Source organism: Neolamprologus multifasciatus, chromosome 20, assembly GCF_963576455.1.
Source record: "Neolamprologus multifasciatus chromosome 20, fNeoMul1.2, whole genome shotgun sequence".
Classification (NCBI taxonomy): Eukaryota; Metazoa; Chordata; class Actinopteri; order Cichliformes; family Cichlidae; genus Neolamprologus; species Neolamprologus multifasciatus.
The window spans coordinates 32,518,950-32,540,120 of NC_140458.1; the positions used below are offsets into that span (position 1 = coordinate 32,518,950).

General features: G+C 40.2%; 1 protein-coding gene and 1 long non-coding RNA gene across 4 annotated transcripts; one reads left to right on the forward strand and one right to left on the reverse strand.

Moving 5' to 3' along the window:
• Window positions 1–815: 815 nt before the first annotated feature.
• dclre1b (DNA cross-link repair 1B) lies at window positions 816–7,547 on the forward strand. Of its 3 annotated transcripts, none has more exons than XM_085146810.1 (5): window positions 816–1,052; window positions 1,238–1,521; window positions 2,865–3,030; window positions 3,155–3,337; window positions 3,880–7,547. In XM_085146810.1, the coding sequence occupies exons 2-5, from the start codon at window positions 1,324–1,326 to the stop codon at window positions 5,088–5,090; spliced, it is 1,758 nt and encodes a 585-aa protein (XP_085002936.1). In that variant the 5' UTR covers window positions 816–1,052; window positions 1,238–1,323; the 3' UTR covers window positions 5,091–7,547. The 3 variants fall into 3 exon arrangements, with proteins under 3 accessions (XP_085002936.1, XP_085002937.1, XP_085002935.1); XM_085146811.1 differs by having other exon boundaries at window positions 1,248–1,521; XM_085146809.1 differs by having other exon boundaries at window positions 816–1,521.
• Window positions 7,548–15,590: 8,043 nt separating this feature from the next.
• Window positions 15,591–17,296, reverse strand: LOC146495332 (uncharacterized). The gene is made up of 2 exons (XR_014871449.1): window positions 17,265–17,296; window positions 15,591–17,162 (listed from the first exon to the last, which is right to left on the reverse strand). It is a non-coding gene; the product is annotated as an uncharacterized LOC146495332 (long non-coding RNA).
• Window positions 17,297–21,171: the final 3,875 nt, after the last annotated feature.

A 21,171-nucleotide genomic window follows, 5' to 3' on the forward strand; every position in this document is an offset into this window, starting at 1 on the left:
ATGCGCTCCTGTATGGGAAGAGAACTCATGCCGCGTGATAAGAGAGAAATGCGCAGCAGTCCCAGGTATTATCCTGAAAAGTGAACAGCGTGCAAAGGAAAAGGGTGGAGAGGTGCGGGGGGTGGGGCGCTACAGTGGATTCCTATCATCACCATAGCAATGACCCCATTTAGTAGTACCCCCTTCTCAATGTATATAACAAATAATGCATATTGGGATGATGCTTTTTATGAGTGTTACATATATATAGTCATATATTAGATACAGTCTCGAAGGTTTCAGAGGGGAATCAATCCATCATCCAAACACTCTTCCGTATATCTCTCTTTTTTTTCTTTTTTTTTCGCTAGAATTGTTTAAAGCTTTAATATATTTAGCAAATAATCAAGCGCTCTTCTCTATCAATTTATAATCTCGTAAAATATGAGAAACACAATAAATGCCCTGCAAGGTTGCCATGAAGCGACTGTTTCCGCTCTATTGGCGCCATCTTCTGGATACTACAACAGTTTACTTACTTTGTGTATTTCTGGTAGCCTCCTGTGTTAAATATATATTTTTAGGGATTTACAAATACAGTTTTAAAAATGGATATTGTTGAAATTGATTTGCTACATCCTTGGTTTCTTCCTATAAAAAGGAATTTCATTATTTTTTTCTTTCCACTGTCGCCAAGTGCTGCTCGATGAGGTTTTTCTCTTTAACATTGTAAGTTTTTAGTGTTTGCCTTACATCATAAAGCATATTGAGGTGACTGCTATTGCTGGAGGGGGGTTGGGTGTTTCTATTTTTTTTATATGGATCCAGCCGAGTGCCGCCTTTTGGTGGCAGTATTGTAGATATGCAGCATGATTGCTACAATAAATAAAACAAAGAAGAAGAAGGAAAAGGAGGCGTTCAGCGTTAAATTGAAAACAGAAATGGCGGGGCTTAACAGCTGCTGTTAGCACCACAATTGTGACAATGTAACGACCGGCCAGCTGTTTAAGGTGCTCAAGGTTGGGCTGAAGATTTTCTGAACCTAAAATCAGAGGTCAATACGAAAAAAAAAAGTATGTAGCCTTTATAACGAGTGTTAAATTTGTATTTAGCGATTCCGTTAGCCAGAAGCTAGTGAAGGGTTTTGGTTTTTTGTTTATGTCAACACGCTGTTGTGTTTCTGCTGACATTTTAATACGCAGTTTGCTTTGTGACAACCGTAACTGTCCGTCAAACTCCCAACTATTACTTTAATTAGTCTCTAACAGCTGGCCACAGCCGAAAAACTCGTGACATCTATCGACTGACCACACAGCTGGATGACCTCAAGCGGTGGCAATAACAATGCCCGTAAACGGGAAAGTCATTCCCCACACGCCGCTGGCCGTGGACTTCTGGCATGTGCGGAAGTGTCCGGGTACACGGCTGTTTTTTCTGTCCCACATGCACAGCGACCACACGACAGGTTTGACGTCCACGTGGAGCAATCGCCCCATCTACTGCTCACCTACAACCGCCACTTTGTTGAAACTCAAGCTGCAGGTAAGGGAGGGTGTAGTCATTAAAAATAAAGAAACAAATGCATGTTTGAGTGTAGCAGCAGTGCTGCACGGGATCTAAAACGTTTAATTATTGAATTAGAGCTATTGGCTCGTCCAAACACACCGGAGGTACAGCACAGGTATGATTAATGATTATCCAGCTACATGATTTTCTATAGCCAAGAAGCTGGAGTTTTGGTCATGAAATATCTGGAACATAAAGAACGGTAACAAATGTGTTTGGCTACAGTAGAGCCCGACACAGAAGCAGAAGCAGCAGGTAAAATGGCAGATGCTCTGTACCAAGGACACTTTGACAGATGAAGTGTCAAGACAGCTATAGTATGCACACTTATAGAAAACATTAAGTGAGCGGCAGTTCTCTGGGCAAAAATGTCTTGCTGATGTCAGAGGAGTTTCACACTCATAGGAGGCAACAGTAACTCACATAAACATTCAATACTGCCAGGTTATAAACACAAGCATCTCTGATCTGAGTGCACAACATATCAACCCTATACAAAATATACAATAACAGTGTTGTGTTATTTCTATAGTTTCCAAACTTTGATCTTTTATCAACCTTAAACGTGTTTCAGACTAAATCTCAAATATCTTTTATTATTAGGAGCAAGTATCATGGTTGTTACAAATTGATAGAGCGTATGCCCCTTTTTTCTCTAAGCTAACAAAACAAACAAATAAACAACAAACAAAAAAACCCACTATGGGCCCCAATCCCCCGACTGCCAGAAAAAAGGAAAGTTTATATTTTCCCAAGGTATATAAGTAAAGGGTGCCAGATTAATTCAAAGTCTTTTACATTATCATTCATGGTATATCTTATTTTTTCAAGATGAAGAGTATTTGTAAGTTCTGTAAGCCACGTCTTTAATACAGGGGTCTCTTTGCCTTTCCAAAGCTGCAGGATCAGTTTCTTTGCAATAATCAATGCATATGACATAAACCTTTTTTGAGACTGTTGTAAATTTTGTGTCTCTTTGGAGATCCCAAAGATAATTACTATCGGATTTGGCTCAATCTTACTCTTAAAAATATTAGACAAGTAAGTAAAAATGTCACACCAAAAACCCTGAAGCCTTGGACAAAGTGCAAAACAATGCAACAGATTTCCATAATGTATCATACATTTTTCATAGAGGGGGGAGCAGTCTGGGTACATTTTGTGAAGTCTTTCCCTTGAGTAGTGTAACCTGTGTATAATTTTGTATTTCAGACTAAACCTGACCGTGATCTGCAGTAGTACAGATTCTGTTGCACCAAAGTCTTTTATAAGGTTTTGATTTTTTTGGTTTTCCTCTGAATGTTTCCATGTCTGCTCAGGTGAAAGAACAGTGGATCCATCCTTTAGACGTGGGTGAACCATACCTACTCCCACTGGATGATATTGGCAAGGAGAGGCTCACGGTGACACTGATAGATGCCAACCACTGTCCAGGGGCTGTCATGTTTCTATTCGAAGGCTACTTTGGCTCCATTCTATACACTGGTCTGTTTCTCTGACGCTTCTCAGACATAGAAAAATGCAATTTCTCAAGTTGTGTCCTGTTGGATTTAATTTCTCAAGTTTTTTGGTATCACGTAAATTAACATTCTGCGCCGATTTATTTCAGGCGACTTTAGATACACTCCTTCAATGCTGCGTGAGCCGTGCTTAAGGACCTACGCCACTATAGATGTGCTGTACCTGGACAACACTAACTGTGACCCCAACCGTACCCTGCCATCAAGACAGCGAGCCACTCAACAGATTAAGGAGGTTATTCGCAGCCACCCCAGCCACAATGTTATCATAGGTCAGTTTAAACAGCTTGCTGCAGCCCTGTCAGTTACTGTATTGTCACTGTGCGTAAATGGCTTTTTTGGTATTTTTTTTATTGGGTGTATATGCTGACAAAGATTAATTAATTAATTAATTATTTTGCCGCGTTAATGCGGTTGTGGTGTTACCGTCGTATTAACGCTGACAGCACTAATAGGAACCTTAGCCTCACCACCAACATTAGGGGACAAAAGCTGATGTTACATACACCGGAGTCGCATCTTTGCCACAGGGTGTGTCTGACAACAGTACATGTAAAATTAACAAAAACAGCAATATCAGTATCAATGTTGGGATTGTAGCTGTGTGATATTTTGAACACAAAGCTCTTCCTCAGATTTCTGATAAACACATTGTCTCACTTTCAAAGCTATTAATTCACACCCTCAGCTTAGAAGGTGATGATTTGTCATTCCTGTGTTCACAGCTTGTTCCTGCTGATTCTCAGTAGCTAAAAAAAGGTCAGTTATTGCAGGTCTAAAGTTTTCTTGTTATTCTTGTTATTCCATCTTGCAGGCCTTTATTCCTTAGGTAAAGAGTCCCTGCTATTGGAGCTGGCGATGGAATTTAAAACCTGGATTGAGGTGAGCTTTGAGAGAATGGAGACCCTTAAAGCTCTGGAGCTGCCTGATGTCTTCACTACTGAGCCAGGGGCCGGCCGTATCAGAGCTGTGGACCAGTCAGAGATTTGTGCCTCTGCTTTGCACCAGTGGAACAAAGAACAACCAACTTTGGCCATCTTACCCACCAGCAGGCCGCTGATCTCTTTCCACCCTTATGTCCATGTAGTACCCTATTCAGATCACTCCTCCTACCAAGAGCTGGAGGATTTTGTCTCAGCACTTAAACCTACCTGCCTTATACCCATTGTAGGGAAATGTGTACCTGGAAGTCTTTCTGCCTTACTCCCTCACAAAAAACGCCATGAAATCCTGGTGCCAGAGTCAGTCCGACACTACATGTCGAGAGAGCCAGAGAGGCAACTCTGCTCATCAGCATACACTAGCCTTCGCCGCAAACACTTCCATCCTCTTGTTCCTAAAGGAGTGTTATTTGAGTCTCCTGTAAGGGGATCTGGGATGTCATGTGAAGAAGCCTGGGAGGCAGAGTGTGTGGAGCTGGATGGATCTGGGGAAGAGACAGAAACAGAAAGTAGTGAAAAGGATTCTAACTCTATTCTCCTGGACCTGAGCAAAGAGCTCACCCCCAGCAGAAATGGAAGAGGGGCTGAAGATGTGTGGAACCTCAACATCGTCCAGACAGTCAGAGAAGAAAGAGCGAGGGAAGGGTCGACGCCGCTGAGCGAAATCGCACCGAGCCGCTTCTCTCCAGTGGAGATTCTGGCAAACACCAATGCCTGCTTGAAGCCCAGTGTGACCACAACGTTGTCTTTAGAAACAAGTGCCAAAATAATCAATAACCAGCACCGTGAGTGTGAGAACAACCACACGTTGCCAATTGAGAATGCCATGAGTCAGCACTGCGGGATGGATCAGAACGACAGCGTGACATTATTTCAGAACAGCCCTGATAATGATTCCCGTGCTTCATCCAGCCCACTGGCTTTGAACTATGAGTATATAGAGGAGCTTGAAAACAGACTTTTAAAGAACCTCCCCTTCTCAGAGGAGGACTTTAAGAGCTGCGGCCTCCTGCAGAAAAGTTTTGTGCAGCAGTTTACCCCTTCACCTTTACAGTATTCAAAAGACAATGACCTCTCAGACTGATTTTTGTTTGTGGTGATTTTGAGGTTGAAGTTTTTGCCTTCTTTTAGAGGCCTTTTTGTATTTTTGTGTCATCATAAGCACTTTAAAGCAGTTATCCTACTTGTTCCTGCGCTTTACGTCCTTGTGCTATTTCTATTTTTTTTTCTTTTTTTGTTGTTGTTGGTGTGGCCTGGACTATTGAGCAGGAACAGTTAAGTGATGGTTTTTGTTTCTTTAAGCTTTGCCGTCACGTTTGCATTTTTCTGTGTAAGATTGACAGAAAATAATTATTTCTCATTTGGAAGACGTTTTATTTGTTTGTTGGTCGGGAAAAACTAATCAGTGACTTTTTGTATGGACAAAGCTGAGGCACATTCTCAGTATTATGTGTTGGTCATTTTCACTCTTTGGGTGTATGTGCTTCATCTATACCAAACTGTGGGGATGTGTGTTAAGAAACCGCACTGCACCATGGGCCACTCTCAGTTTCTCTGTAAACACCACTGTTTATAGTTTAGTTTCACTCCTGTGTCCTTGTTTGTAAATTAAGATATCAGCCACATGTTATTGTTTACTGAGCACTTTTTTTCCCCCTTTTTTTTGTATGCATCCCAATTTAGTTTAATTATTGCTCGTGGATACCACTGGTGATGCAACTTAACATCCATGTGAATAAACATTTTTTTCTAAATGTGAACATGTTTTAGTTACTGTTTTGTTCTTGTTTTGTTGTTTTTTTAATGTTTTTGGTAGCACAAGCAAATCTTTATTCAATCTGTACTAGGGCTGCTCAATTAATCGAATTTTAATCTCGATTACGATCTGGGCTTTCAACGATCATTAAAAATGACTGAGCCGATTATTAGCCCCTCCCTCGTGCTTTACTCTCGCGCTGCTCCGTGTGGCAAATCGAGCGCACCTCCCTGCATTTCGAACACGTGTCACAACAATTAAGAGGACCCGAGGGAAGCTCGGAAAGCTAAGCAGAAGTTATTTGGAGAGGAGAGTGACTGCCATTGGTTGAAAAGAGAGGTAAAAAAAAAAAAAAGACAGTGTGTAAACTTTGCTACAGCGTCGTAGCTGCACCACACAGCAACACTGCAAAGTTCACTAAACATAGATGTTTACATTTTTCATTTATTTCTTATATTGCAAACATTTGCACTGTTATCAGTATTTGCACTATTTTATATTATTTTTTGACAATCTTTAAAGTCATTATTCAACACATTGTTATTGTTAAATAAATATCGTCAAATAATCGAGATCTCAATTTCAGTGAAAATAATCGTGATTATCATTTTTGCCATCATCGAGCAGCCCTAATCTGTACAGTTTGTGGATTTTGCTGGAAAATTAGTTTTAAGTCTCAAGATTAGAATTACATGTGAGAGAATTTGATACCAGATTCATTTTTTTTTATTTAAGCTTCTGTTTTATGTTTAATTTAACGTCTTATCAGGTGACATAAGGAGTCCATTTTCACCCCAACACTTTAGAAAATGATCAACTCAATTAACAAAGCAAGTTAGCAGCACTGTTTGCAACACTAAACAAGCTGTGTACGTTATAGTCACCTCCTGTGACCGTTCAACAGCCCACTCTGACAGTGAAGCAACCTTTAAGAGAACAGAAATGATGAATCTCTTGAGCTTAAATAGTAAATATAATATGGTTTGTGTTTTAGGCAGAAACCTTGAACCATAAAGGCTTAAAAGGCTTTCTCTGGTTCATAATTTGGCTGTACCCTGCACCATGTGTTTTCTGAACATAAGTTGCAATGTTAAAGGTCAAATCTGACTCTGATCAATCAGCCTGCCTGAGTGATAAGCGAACAGTAACATTTTAGCAATATAAAAGCTGTGAAAAAGCAACACAAGGTTCAATAAAATGTCATCTTTGTGGACCAAAATGTCCTGCCAGAATAATCTGTTCAATAAATTCCAAATCCCTGGATCTCTCCAGCTGATCCAGGAGAGAAGGACAACCGCTGCCTAAGCAAAAACCCTTAGTGATCCTCATGTGACAGGAATATCGGAACAGTTGAGGCTAATTTTTTCTAAACACAGCGTCTCCATAGTTTTTAAACCCTAAAACACTCTGCGCCAAAAACTGGTCCACCCCAAAGATCGGGTCCCCTGACGCAAACGGAGTAATGTAGCGTACGCTGTTAAGTGCCAGGAGGATTTCCATTTCCTCTGGCGAAGCGGACGGCACAACACAGAAGAGCTAACTTGTCAGTGATTGTTTGATCAGTGGTCATGACAATTTGCATAATAATGATCGAAGAACTGACCTCACAGCTCACTGTTCATTCAGTGGGCTAGTTTGTCATTATGCAATGAACAGTTTATACGGTTGGGGAAACCTGCAGTGCGCTGAGACTGAAGAAGTCACTTACATGGGTGACAAAACATTTCTCCCACTGAAAACACTACATCCACATGAACAGAATCAACCTTTGGGGCTCATGCAAAACAAACAAACATGTATTAAAACCACATGTTTGATAAAGGAAATCATTTATCTTAAGAGAGGTTGTTTTCTTGTGAAATAAAGTCAAAGGAACTCCAGTTATGGATGTAACTACATTGGGAGAAAAACGAATTTATTTGTTTGTTTTTTTTGTGAATGTCATAATTTCCTCCTCACTTAATTTTTGCTAATAAAGCCACAAAATAATACTAATAAAATATTTACACAAGATTCCATTTCTGTTGATTCAACACAATTTTTGTCATCTGTTGTCATACAGATCTGTTGTCTAACGTAAATCTGTTTGTTATTATCAAAATTATTTAAAGTTGTTATTCACTGAGCACACGTTAATTTGCACTTTTTAAGATAACTTACTACACAAACTGTAGCTTTTTCAGCATTATGTGTAAATGTAGGCTAAATATTCCCCAGCTGTTTCTTGCTGCAGTGCTCTTATTCTTCCCTAAGATGGCAGTAGCTTGTTAAAAAAAACAGCTGTTTTTACTTTATGTCATTTAAATGTGGTTTGAAGTTTTTTTAATTTATATATTAAAATGAATAGGATTGTGTTTTTGAACAAAATCCCAATTTTCACTCTCTGTTTTATATTAATGAGCATTAAGTTTGATAGTCACAAAAAATATTTGACTGCAGTTGGCATTCAGACCATTTCTCTAAAAAATACCAGATTCCTGCAGCGCTCTTATTGTGAAAGCCAAATCTTGACTAGTTTCAGTCCTTTCCATGTTCATACAGAGAAGCTTGCACACTGCACTGACTGCAGAGAAGGACTAGATGTCCTTCCTTTTAAGTACCAAACACAATGGTGTCTTGGAGGCCTATCTGTTTTGTTGTTGTTGTCTTTTTTCTCTATAACACAGGGAAGGCATCGACTAAAGAAACTTCAGCTGGTTTGTGTTAAACTGAAACCACAGTAATATTTACATGACCGCATATAAAACTGCCAAAGAACACAGAAAAGGAACAAAAACTCAAAATAAAAAGTGTGATGCAGTGTTCTTGAAACTCTGCAGCACAGCACAATGAACAGTGCAATAGCTCAAAAAAAAGTGCATCCTATCCAGCTATATCAACATTTCTTTTTTCTTGTTGTTGTTGGCTGTGACACTAACACGTCCCATTAGGCTGGACTTTGAAAAAAAAGTGCCTTATGAAATGTCGTCTCTGTGTGAAGTTCAGAAATCTCTGAGGTGTCACACTGCGACATCGTAAAGTCACCATCAGCGGGTTGTCAGGCTGACATGAGCAGCCAACAGGAGTCTCCTCATGTGCTCAAAAAGGATGAATGACCAGCTCCTGCATGGTGTTTAGCAGCATGTGCGGAGGAAGGAGGGCCGCTCGGGCCTTACTGTGTGCAGATAGATGTTTATTACGACCACTAGCTGATTGTGCACATCCTTTATTTAAGTAAAAGTATTAATACAGCAGTATAAAAGTTCTCTCCACTTGGATTACTATCATATTTAAAGGTCCTGTACTCTGTGACTTTAAAGGGACAGTTCACCCCAAAAAGCTAAACTTACATGTCTTTCCTCTAAATGTTTACATTGTTTTGCAGTAAGTTTCCCTGTTTTGGCGACATCAGCTGCAGAAATGTTTGTAACCTGGTCACAAGGGGTCACAAAACAGTGCACTCCCAGTGCCCTTTCTTATTCAAGATACATGAGAATCTATTTCAGGAGGGGCATCTGGCATAAAAACAGATGATCTACTGTGATACCCTACCCTTAAAAGGAGGAGCCAAAAGCAGAATGCGTGCCATCTCTTCAATGCAATGAACTAGACGCCATTTGCTCAAAGAACCAAAAAGTTACGATTTTTAATCATAATTTAAAAGAAAAAAAAAGTCATCTTGTGAATATTTTCAGGTATGAAAATGCATCACATGCAGTTAACTAACATTACAGCTCAGCCAAGTGGGATGCCATTGACGTTCGCCTCCTGTCAATCTGTCAAAGTTTCCTTTCCTTCTAAAGTGATAAGGGCGGACAGCGTACTTTCCTGCATGAAGCTGCTCACAACCATGTTGGTGGATGTATTTGTTTTCATAACCAAATGGATTTTTGGAAACTCACATCAAAATCTAGATGGGAAAACAGCACAGCGGGGCAGAGGAAAACATAAATTTAATTTGGTGTTGCGCTGCCAATTTAATACTATTTTTTAAAGCCCAGACTCTACAAATTTCCCACAGAATTTTTCATTTAATCATTTTCTTTGACAAAAAATATTTCTCCAGTTACTACTGCACCTCTAACCAGTGGCTTGCTATGTTAAAAGGCACCGTGTGTTCCTCCTATACTGGTGTAAAATCTGTTTATGTAAAACCTGACATTTTTCACTTTAGTGTAGTATCTTTTGTTTGGTTTCAAATTCAGTGTGGCAATGTGTTAAGAAAGAAGAGCAAAGATTGCAGCTATTCAAATGCTAACACTCTGGGCTGTTCTGCATCATTAGGTTATCATAATTGTTTTCAACAAGGCAACTAATCTGGTTATTTTTTTTTACATACGATAATCTCCTGGTTGATTTCAAAATAAACTGATTTGTTAGTTTAAAAAAATCAGAATTATATGTCAAAATCAAAATAATCATTTAAATTTTTAATGTCTTCATGTCACAGTACTCACATCAGTTTAATTTAATAAAGAGGAATAATAATTCTCTTCTGTCGAGGTATATGATCAACCTTAAATTCATAGTGTGGGTCAGTAGTTAAGTAAATGTACACAGAGCTTACAGCTCACCATCAGTGCTGGCTACACCGCTGACAGAGGAGGAACACAGCACCACTGAATGAGTTGCTCCATTTTCTGTGGATAACCAGGATGCAACCTGCCCCGTGGGGACTCCCAGAAATTCAGAGAGAAACAGATTGTTTTGTCGAGCTCTTATAGTGCCTTGGCTTGTAGCCATTTGCAGTTTTTCATGGCAGTAAGGAGGGCAGAGATGTGTCCTCCTAAGATTGGTTGAAATGCAATCAGGACAAGACAACTCAAGATTTCTGCATATTTAACGTGAACCTGTTTTTCTCTCACTTGCGGCACCAATGCTATTTTAAGACTGTGCGCTGGTCAAAATATCAAAATAGTAAAAAATATGTTTGTGACTAAAATCCTAACAATAATTTGGGCCAGGGAGAAGAAGGGAGCAGGGTTTTTGTCTTTATTTTTCACTTTTTTTTACACTGTGAATCTGAACCTCTGGCAGTGAGGCCAGGAAATGAAAGGAAATGGAGTGTCACGTACCCCCACAAACATCGCAGCAGGGCATTAGAGCTAAAGTAATGGATTCCTCACACACACCATTACTTCAAAGTGGAAAGCATGAAGACACTGCCACCTGCAAGGCCAAGCTCTCTTACCACAAGTAAAATAGAATGACATGGCCTCTGCAATTCACTCAGCCCCACCTTCAAATCAATGATTTCACTAAGAGTAATAATCCGATTAGCACCGTCTCTGGTTAGTTCATAGTCTCTATGGTCTCTTTTACATACAGAAATAATTGCTGATCCAGGTCGTTCACCCAGAATCACAACGTGGCTTTGAGTATTTAACCTTTCTTCGTGTGCTGAAAAGAAGAATGATCCAGCTGTGTAATTTATAGCTCAGCTCAAGCAAGCGCTCTTTGTACATTCTTCAACTCTTACCAGGCACTAAAATCCACTTACCCTCAGGACCCACAAATAAAAAAAAGTTAATGTACATGACGGCTAGTACACCCAACTTTGGTTTTTAAGTATCAAAGCACTAAATCACAGGAATCTGTTGCCTGCAGACTCTCTGCTGCAGTTGTAGAGGGAAATCTTTGAACCAGACAGGAGTGTTAACATTGTTTTGGTGTGTGTGTGTGTGTGTGTGTGTGTGTGTGTGTGTGTGTGTGTGTGTGTGTGTGTGTGTGTGTGTGTGTGTGTGGGCTTCCAGGTTCACCAAGGTTTCTGAGCTTTACTGGGATCTTTGCCAGCAGGTAATACAGCTGTTTTTAATGCTTCTCTCTGGTGCAGGAGAGCTCCAGTCTTGACTGCCAGCCCTAGATTGCAGCTGTCGTTTCAAAGATTTGCCTGATGTTCTCCTTTAGACCTCTCCGTTGACATCTAACACCTCTTCTTCCACCTATTGTGGATCTTATTTATTGCTTGTTATTAAATATTCGTGGATTTTGTGAAATTTTCCATTTAGCCTAACTAGCTGAACTGCATATTCAATCATTTCTCAATTTTAGGCAGGTTATTCAATACTTTCAGCTGATTTTGGTTGTTGTATTGTTTTTTATGCCTGCTCACTAAATAGTACTCACACACTGTGGATATATTTTTGGCATCTGCAAAAATAACTGGCTGCAAATCACAGTCTTAGACAACCTCATTATGTATGTGGCTGCTTTTCAGCACCACGGACAGCACCCAGTGGAATCCAGCCCTCTCAGTCTTCCCCGAATAGAAAATGAACCTTAAATTTTTATAATCAGAGGCAGTTTTTTTTCCTTATCTTGTTTTTATGGAAGTAGAAAATATTGCTAACATGAAAATGAATGCATTTTCCACAAAACTGGGTTTTGGTGGGTTTAAAGAAGCGTTCATCCATGATGCAGAGGTAGCCCTCTTCCCCACTCAAGCATTACAACTTGACTGCTCATGTCTGAAGCAGAGGAGAGGAAAGTAAAACCAAACCTATCAGCTTGACAGACCGCTTGACTTGACACAGGGCTTTCCTCCAGGCAAAAGCAGTGAGCAACAAGATGGCCTTTTAACTGACTCCTCCGGAAAAAATTTTGTAGCCCTTATTTCATTTCCACTTTAATGTCTCAAATGCTGAATCTGTCAGTTTTCCGGAGCTCTTCAAAGACTCGGAGCTCAGCATAGGTGACATCAGAAGAGTCAGAGCAAGACAGTAAATAAGAAAGCCACTGGTTTCTGCACTTTATAGTGATTTCTCTCAGTCCCTTTTTCCCTGACTGTCGCAGAGAGTTGGAATGATGAAGCAGTGCTGTGTCACACCCACACAGCAGCAGAGGCTGTTATCTTTTCGCTCACAGTCTACTGCTATTTCTGTTGCCTGTGCCAGTGTTTCTGCATGTGGCGGTATGGCAGTGCACGTGTCTGAGCGTGTTCGGAGGGGGGTGAACACACAAGGATGAGCGGGAGTAAGAGGGATGAGACTGAGCCCTGTGGTTGCAAAACATCTTTGTTGACTGGAGAGAATGGCAGAAAAGAAGGATTTGGGGAGGAGAGGTAAAAAGCTTCCAAACTCAAACACAAACAAAGGCAATTATTTTGAGAACTGTATAGTTTTACGATTCTCTTTTCCAGTCAAACGTTCATTAAAATTATGAGTTTTTCAACGTTTTAAAAAGACGCCATGCTGTGTCACTTGTGCAAAACAAAATCATTAAATATTGTTCAGGGTTGTCAGCATGCGAGCTTCTGAGCGTCATCAAAAACCGCTGCACTGCAGTGCATGGACTGATTCGCTCGTTGCAATATTTCACTTTAAAAGAGCCTCAATGAGACAGCCTTGGCTTTACTAAGAGAGACTTTATTCTCTTTATTTCTTTTTGTTTTTCTTCCAGAGAGAAGTCAGTGATCAATCTCTCTTTGTTAAAATCCCCCAGACCATAGTAGGGAGTCTCAGGCTCGCACAGGCTCTGATCCAGCTATTTGTGAATGACTCATAGGATAGTGCTTCCCTGTGGCGGGCTCTGTCTTCCTCTCCTCACTCCTACTGTACTCCCATGCTCTCTCCTGCTGTTCTGTTCTCCCTCCCCTGTGCTGTCTCTAATCTCCTTTGCTCAATATTGCAGCCCCCCCACCCTCCCTCTGTCCTTTCTTCACCTGACAGCTTTTCTATCCTTCCAGTGCTCCTCTTTAAACTCACCGCTCACCTTCCTCCCCTTGATCATCTCCTCCCCTCTATATTTTCTCTCTTCTCAGTCGCAGAGATTAGACCGGCCCCAGATCACTGTAGAGGTAATCTAAGGTGTATAGTAAATACATTTAGAGTGCACTGCAGAGAAAGCAGCAGACAAAGCAGCTGTCAGTGTGGGAATGATTATCCAAGCACTAGGTGAAAACTACCACCTACTTTGATTTATTTGAAATCTCCAAAGCCTTTTACTGCATGACAGGCCGGTCAAGTCGACAGCTGTGGACTTTTCAGTTCGATGCTAAATGGCACGCGCAAACCAGACCCTGATTCTCACTACTGAAATAGTTTATGGCTGCTGAAAGCGCTCAGAAATGCAGCAGCCTTTTTATTTGGATCAGAGTGTCTTTAAATCAGCCGTCTCTTGTGAGATTTATTGTATACATCAAGAGATCAGAATAGTTACACCAAAATGGGTGTCACATGTGCCATGATATGGCTGAAAGAGAGAGTTATAAATATGAGCAGTTTTAGAGATGCATTTTTCAACCCTGGGCAATTTGCCCGCAGGGTCATAAATATGATGTTGTTTGTCCGCGTCCTCGAGAACAACATATAAAACTGTGGCTGGAAATTCATTTGTCTGAGCCTCGCTTATAGATTTATAAATGAATAATATATAAATGAATCAGATTTATTTATATATTATTCATAAGGCTGTTAAGGTTTATTGTTATTATTGTGCTACAGGTTTAGTTATTAATGGCTCATCACAGTTGCTGCTGGCTGATTTATCAATTAATGAGTCAGTTTAGCCTCTAATTATGGTGTGAAATGCAGTAGTGTGCAAAAGTCTTGAGTCACTCCTCATTCCTTTATATTTTGCTGGGAAACATGCACATATATGGATGGAAATACAGTATAAAAGTATTATAATGAGCTTGAAAGTCAGTGTTTGATATGACCACCTGTATTCTTCAACACAGCCAAAGTTTTCTTTAAATTTCTTTAAGCAGTCTTCAAGTTCTCCAGGCTTCTTTAAGGACAATCGGAGCTCTTCTTTGGATTTTTGCTGCCTTTTGTTCCATCAAGATGATGTTTTTCTATGTTTGTATTGTATTGACAGTGCATTTTGGATCTTTGTCATGCTGACAAATACAGTCATTGCCAAATCAGATTCTTTCCAGATGGTTTCTGCGTTCCTAATTCCCCCAGTTCCATCAATTCTGACAACATCCCCAACGTCACTGGGTAAAACGCAGCCTCAAACAGACCCAAATATCCATACATATATGATGATTTAAATTTTAAAAATTTACATTTTGTATTCTTATCTCCATCAAACCTGTTGCTGTTGATTTTCACTCTAGTTCTTGTGTAATTTGGCACACACCAGGCTTTTCTCCCGTCCTTAAAAAGGTCTGCTTGAACCCTTTTGGCTTCTTATTTTAAAATGTTTTTTCTGAACAGCACGTAAGTGAACAGTAGATGCATTAATTAAGGAACAGGATAAGGCTGCTAGTGCCAAAGTGCCTGAAGATACGATTTAAATCTGTTTTTTTGGTGTAGTCTGTTATGTGTATGTGTGCTTTTTTAATGAATAGTAGGTTAATGTTAAGTGGATTATTAAACATTCATATGAAAATGTTCAGGGTCAAGAAATGCAATGAAAATGAGTAAAATGACTGAGAGCGCAGTCCTACGACAAAATGACATTATTATGTCGAACTCCTTGGAAATAAAATATAAAGGAATGTCGGGTGGCCCGAGCCTTTTTCTCTAGGTTAGGCAGTTGTCACTTTAGTGTACAGGCAGTTAAACTGCACAGTCGCTAGTTTTATTAGTTGTAGACTGGGTTATTTATCTTCTCAGTCTTTGTATTTTGCGCTGCCATATAGAATCAAATAAAATCAGCAAAATACCCCTGACAGTTTCAATTTCGAGTTGTTTTTGTCTGCTATGGAAATGCATTTTTATTAGGAACAGGCTGTTCCAGCATGAAGCAAACAGTAAATAAGGCTCCCTCTGCAAGGATATAATGATATTCAGTACACCGGACTCCCCCCCCGAGAAGGCAGTACTATCATTCTGTGGGCACTCAGCTCATCTGCATTTTGTATTTGTTGATGTTTTTAATGCTCATGGTGTTTTTTCACACTTTCACAATGCCTCAAGGTTAAATCACCACTGTGTTCGTTAGTTTAACCCTAAAACAAAAAGGTAATGCAATTATGAAACTGTTCTCTTTCTTTACAGTAAATTTGATGCAATAATTAAGATTATCAATCACATTTGTTTTGTGAGTGGACGGCTATCTCAGCTGACAAGTCTCCAACACATTATCTCATATAGGTGGTAATGGGAAACCACCCACTGCTCCACTCTCGCTTCATTACAGTGCTCTGAAAATGCACTTTCTTTTATAATATCATTCCTCATCGGAAGCCTAATGATGATTTATAGCCCATAGGAGAACGTCTAGAGAATTGTGGCGGTGAGTGGGTTTGTGCTGTTGAGCGAGACCTGAGTTGTCGCCCCGAGGTGAGAGGAGTTCGTTTTGAATAGCAGAGCAGAAAGCTTACAAAGAGGTGTGCAGTTAGTGGGAGAAATGATTCGGAGTCCGAATCTGAAAAGAAATGTGTTTGCAGCTGACCTGAGCTCTACGCATTGATGGATGTGGTTCCACCCACCACTGCCAGACATGAAGGCAGCTCACCTTGCTACCACAGAGAGGCTGTTTTAATTGGGAAAAGCTGGCAGTTCTGTGATGACATAGTATGAAGACATCTGGTTCTGGTTGGTTTCCAGGTCAATGCTGAAGCTGCAGTCCACCCTGATCTCTTATTAGAGTGGGTAAAGCATCTGCACACCTCTCTCCTCACCCTGATGAGCAAATTAAAAACAGTCTGAGCAGTATTACCTCTTGACCACACTGACCTCTGACCTCATTATGCACCCGGAGTTAATTTGTTTATGTCAGAAATGAAAAGCTGTAATTTCTTAATATAAAAGGTGAAACTTTTAGTATTTATTTTGGCTCAGTTTTATATTTTCAGCAGTGAATATGTTGATTTTTTTTTTTTACTGTGCCAACGTCATCATTTCACAATGTACTACAGATCTGTCCAAGACTGATGAACACATATTAACAAACTAAATAGATGTTACCAATGTTTAATTTAGCCGCGTTAAAGAAATAGTTCCACTCCCTATCAAGTACAGCTGGCAGTAACAGTAGGAAGGGTCTCTCATTCCAAGTTCATAATATACAGTTCCTTGTCAACGACCCCTTGACCTTACATGCCAACACATTGGGTCAGCATATTTTCCAGAGGTATCAAAGCCAAACCATCTCTTTCTAAACCTAAGCATTGGCTTTCACTGGCACTGTCATGGTCCTGGGTCCTTTTGACCAGCGTTTTGTGTTTTCTATTAGTGTGATTGTTGGTTCTGTTCTTCCTCTGTTTAGTGTTTACTGTTTACTGCCCGTGTGTTCCTGTATCAAGTCCGCGTTTCTTAGTTTGTGTCCTTCCATGTGTAAGTTCCTGTTTTATTGTGAAGGTCTGCGTCTTATGTGAGTGTTTTCAGTTTGTGTAATCTCCCTGTGTTCTCTGAGTGTATTTAAGTCGTGTCTTCTGTCATAGTAGTTGCTGGTTCGTCTGTGTTGTTTCCCCTCGGTCTCCCTGCATCTCTCCGTATGTATTTCCCCGGACCTCCCTGCATCTTCGTTCTGGTTTGTTTTCTTAGCTCTGCCCAGTTTAGGTTTTCCAGTTTCATGTTCACCCACCATTGCTGTTTGTACCCACTCCTGTAAATAAACACTCACCTGCACCAGAGCTGCCGCCTTTTGGGTCCTTTCTACAACTCCACACGTCTGCCACACCGGACGTGACAGGCCATAAAAGAAAACCAGTAATCACAGCAGCATTTGAGGCCTCGAATAAGAAGCCCACAGCTCGAAGAGGGGAAAAGGGAGTTTTTTAGTTCTGAGTAGTGCTGTCAGCGTTAATCTCGTTAAAATGACGTTAACGCCATAAACGCATTATTGCGGCAAATCTCCGTGAGCAAGTTACGGCGTGGGGCAGCACTAGTTCTGAGGACAAGTGTACAGAAGATCCATAGTTTCTTAGCTTGTTCTGAATTTCTTCACATTTTTTTCCCTATTTCACTTCTGTCACCCCTGATTGTCCTGATCACGTTCACTTGATCACTTCTCATTTAAGGACAGAAAGCCTTTTGACCACATAGTTTTACTTTGCTGTCCTCCACTTATATTCATATAGATTATATGTTTATACAGCTATGGCTGGAATTTAGAGAACATTCATTGTTCATTGTTCTTTCCCCACATTTTGACTGGATTTCTATTATGATGGTCAATCTTTGGTTCTGAATATAAATTTAATTTTGAATGAACAAAATGAGTTAATACGCATTTGCATTAGAGTAAAGATGTGCTGATCTTGTTGTGGTCAAGCAAATGGTTTTGACTGTCTGCTGGTAGAAAAGTAAAGAAGTAGACTGTTCCTCTAAGTGTAGTTACTCGATGTTTAAATATCTTTTTTTCTTTGTGGGGGGATCGTGTTATCTGCCAGAAATCCCGAATAGCTAATTGGTGTAAAATCTTCTGAGCACAGCTCTCATATGAGTCCTTTTTTCCATATTATACATGTAAAATGTTACATGCACTGTAAGTACAGTGTAATTCTATGTCATTAGCTGTTGATTTCCCTCTTTGCTGCTGCTGCTTGGTGGTTATTGTTCAAGCAGTAAGTGGGTGGGCAAGGGAGGTGTTGCCTCTATCTTAGGCTGGTAATTTATGACTCCAGCTGCTGTCTCCCTCTCCCCAGGTGGACAGCTTGATTCCTCAGCAGTGCATCTAATTAGGAAGAGAAAAACACATTTCTGAGGGAGGCACGGTCTATGAAAGGATGGCACTCATCCCTGATTGGACAACAGTTTCTCAAAGGAATAGATGTGTAGATACAAATTAGGGAGCCTGATAAAAATAAATAAATAAGTAAATAAAATGGAGGAAAAAAACATAAATGTGAGGAAAGTGTTTTTTTGTTTCTAATCTATGATACACACTGAAATTTCTATTTGTCTTAAAATAGCAGCAACTCGGTGCATTTAAGTAAACCAAGCATCAGAATGAGGAAGAAAGGTGATTTAAGTGACTTTGAAAGTGGCATGATTGTTGATGCCTGATGGAGTAGTCTGAGTGTTCAAAAAGCTGCTGAGGTTTTCTGACATAAACATCTCGAGGGTCTACAGAGAACGATCTGAAAACAAAAAATATCCAGTGAGCAGCAGCTCTGTGGACGAAAAGGCTACAGCAGCAGAAGACCACACCAGGTGCCGCTCCTGTGACTACGAACAGGAAACTGCAGCTACAGTTCGCATGAGATCAAATTACACAACAGAAGATTGGAAAAGCATCAGCTGGTTTGATGAGGATTGATTTCTATTATAACATTTGGATGGCAGGGTCAGAATTTGGCTTTATTAACATGAGAGCATGGACCCATCCTGCCTGCTATTAATGATTCAGGCTGCTGGTGGTGTAACGGTGTGGAGGATGAGTATTGTTGCTGACCAGGTCCCTCTTTTCATGATCATAGTGTCTCAATACAGTAGAGCACCTCAGGAGGTCGTGAAACCTGAGATTCCCCCCAATTAAGGTGGCTCTGAAAGCAAAAATTGGGTCCAAACCAGTACCTGTGCATTGTAGTGACCAGTGAGTGTATTTTGAAAATAAATGAGACTGAGATGGAGTTTACATGTAATCTGCTAAGTTGTTTCTGATGTAAGAGCTATAAGTTAAAACAGGTATAATTGCATAATATATATTTAAAAAGGGGCCTAATGTGAACAGAGAAATACAGCCACAATCTGCAGCTCCTGTTGCCTTTTTGCAGCTTTATTGTGAGTTTCATCTCATTTTCAGTAGCCAAGGCCACAATATTTTGGTTCGCTGTCCCTGCTCTCATTGCTTTGTTTTCTCCCACAGCAGGCAGCTGTTTTCAGCGGAGCTCTAAAAAGCCACTATAATCCAGAAGCATAGCCAGATATCACATTAAAAGTGGATATAACAACATCAGATGGGCCTGACTGCAAGGCCCTAAGGCACAGTACTCTTGGCATGTAAAGTGACTTGTTCAATCACTAGGCACCCAAGTGAACAAACAGAAAATAAAGTAATTCCTGATGGAGATATTAGCCTGGCCAGATAGCCACACACCTGCAGAGGCGATGCACTTCCAGGGTTCATATGCAAACATGAAAATAACTTACCCAGAATGACTAAAGTGAAACTATTTCAGGTCAGTTTGAGCAGCAGAAAATATTAAGAAATTTCACTTTGTGGGCCAATCTGAGTGAAATTAACATTATTGCCTAAATATTCTCTAATAAATACCAATAGACTAATTACATTTTAATCTGTACTGCAATGCATCATAAAAATGCAGCAAATCAGGACCAAACATAAGAACATGTATTTTAAGTTTATACATACACAGTTTACAGTGGTTAACTGTTCATGGCAGGGCACTGTCACCCTCAAACCACCAGGAAATGTCCCAGCGCTCGCGGCGGGATGCCCGCGTGTATCAGTGTAACTCTTTTCCTGTCATGTCCATGTCACAGCAGTTTCTCTTCTCCTCCGTGTATGTGTGTGTAAACCCATCTCCTGACACTCATAGTGGAGCCTAGGGCAATCTTTTAGCTGAAATATGAGAACTCCTCTTCCAAACACTTTCTTGTGTATTCGCAGGAACACACCTGCCAAGTGTGAAGCAGCACAAATAAACGATTGCTTAGAAAAGCAAAGAACACTGAGACAGGCAGACACTGAGAGATAATAATAACTTATTAGTTTGATGCTTATTATTATGAAATTCAGTATAATAAACTCTGGGCTGCATGACAAATACACACTTGGTTTTAGTTTTTGCATAAATCTCTTGGCCTTGTCAAATCACCCCTTCCTATTATATATTAGTATAAAGTCATACTGAAATGTACTAACATCATCTACTCATTATTTTTACATGATGTTATTTAATAAAGTTGCCACAAGCAAAATACACTTGAAATATATTCATTATCTATTATGAATATCTTTTCACTCAGCTAGTATTAGTAACCAGTGTTGGGGAGTAACGGAATACATGTACCGCCGTTACGTATTTAAAATACAAAATATGAGTAACTGTATTCCGTTACAGTTACCGTTTAAAAAGGTGGTATTTAGAATACAGTTACTTTGTTGAAATAAATGGATTACACGGCGGTACTTCCCTGTTTCATATTGTGGCGGGTCAGGCCTGTTTGGGTTTTGTTTGACAGCTACGTTCTGTTGTTCCAGGCAGCGTTACGGTTGCCATGGTTACAGGGTGACGCTCTCTCGCTGCGTGTTTCCTGGGTGAGAGAGGCCTTTTTGTTGTTGTTGTGCTAAGCTAATAGGCAGAACGCTGCAGGTATAGCTCTAAGGCTGTGTTCCTGTTTTCCTCCGAAACAATAAGTTCCGTTGGAGCAGCCTTTCAACGCCTCTCTCTGTCTCTCGCTAGCAAAGTTGACCCAGACAACAAAGTAAAGCTAGTTTTCGGCTACGAGCCCAACACGGAAGCCACCGTATTAGCCAGAGGTCCCTTTACTACGGTTCGGAGCCGCGGACCTTCAGTAACAGTAATAAATCACAGCAATAGTACATTCATGTAGTTGTAAACAGCATG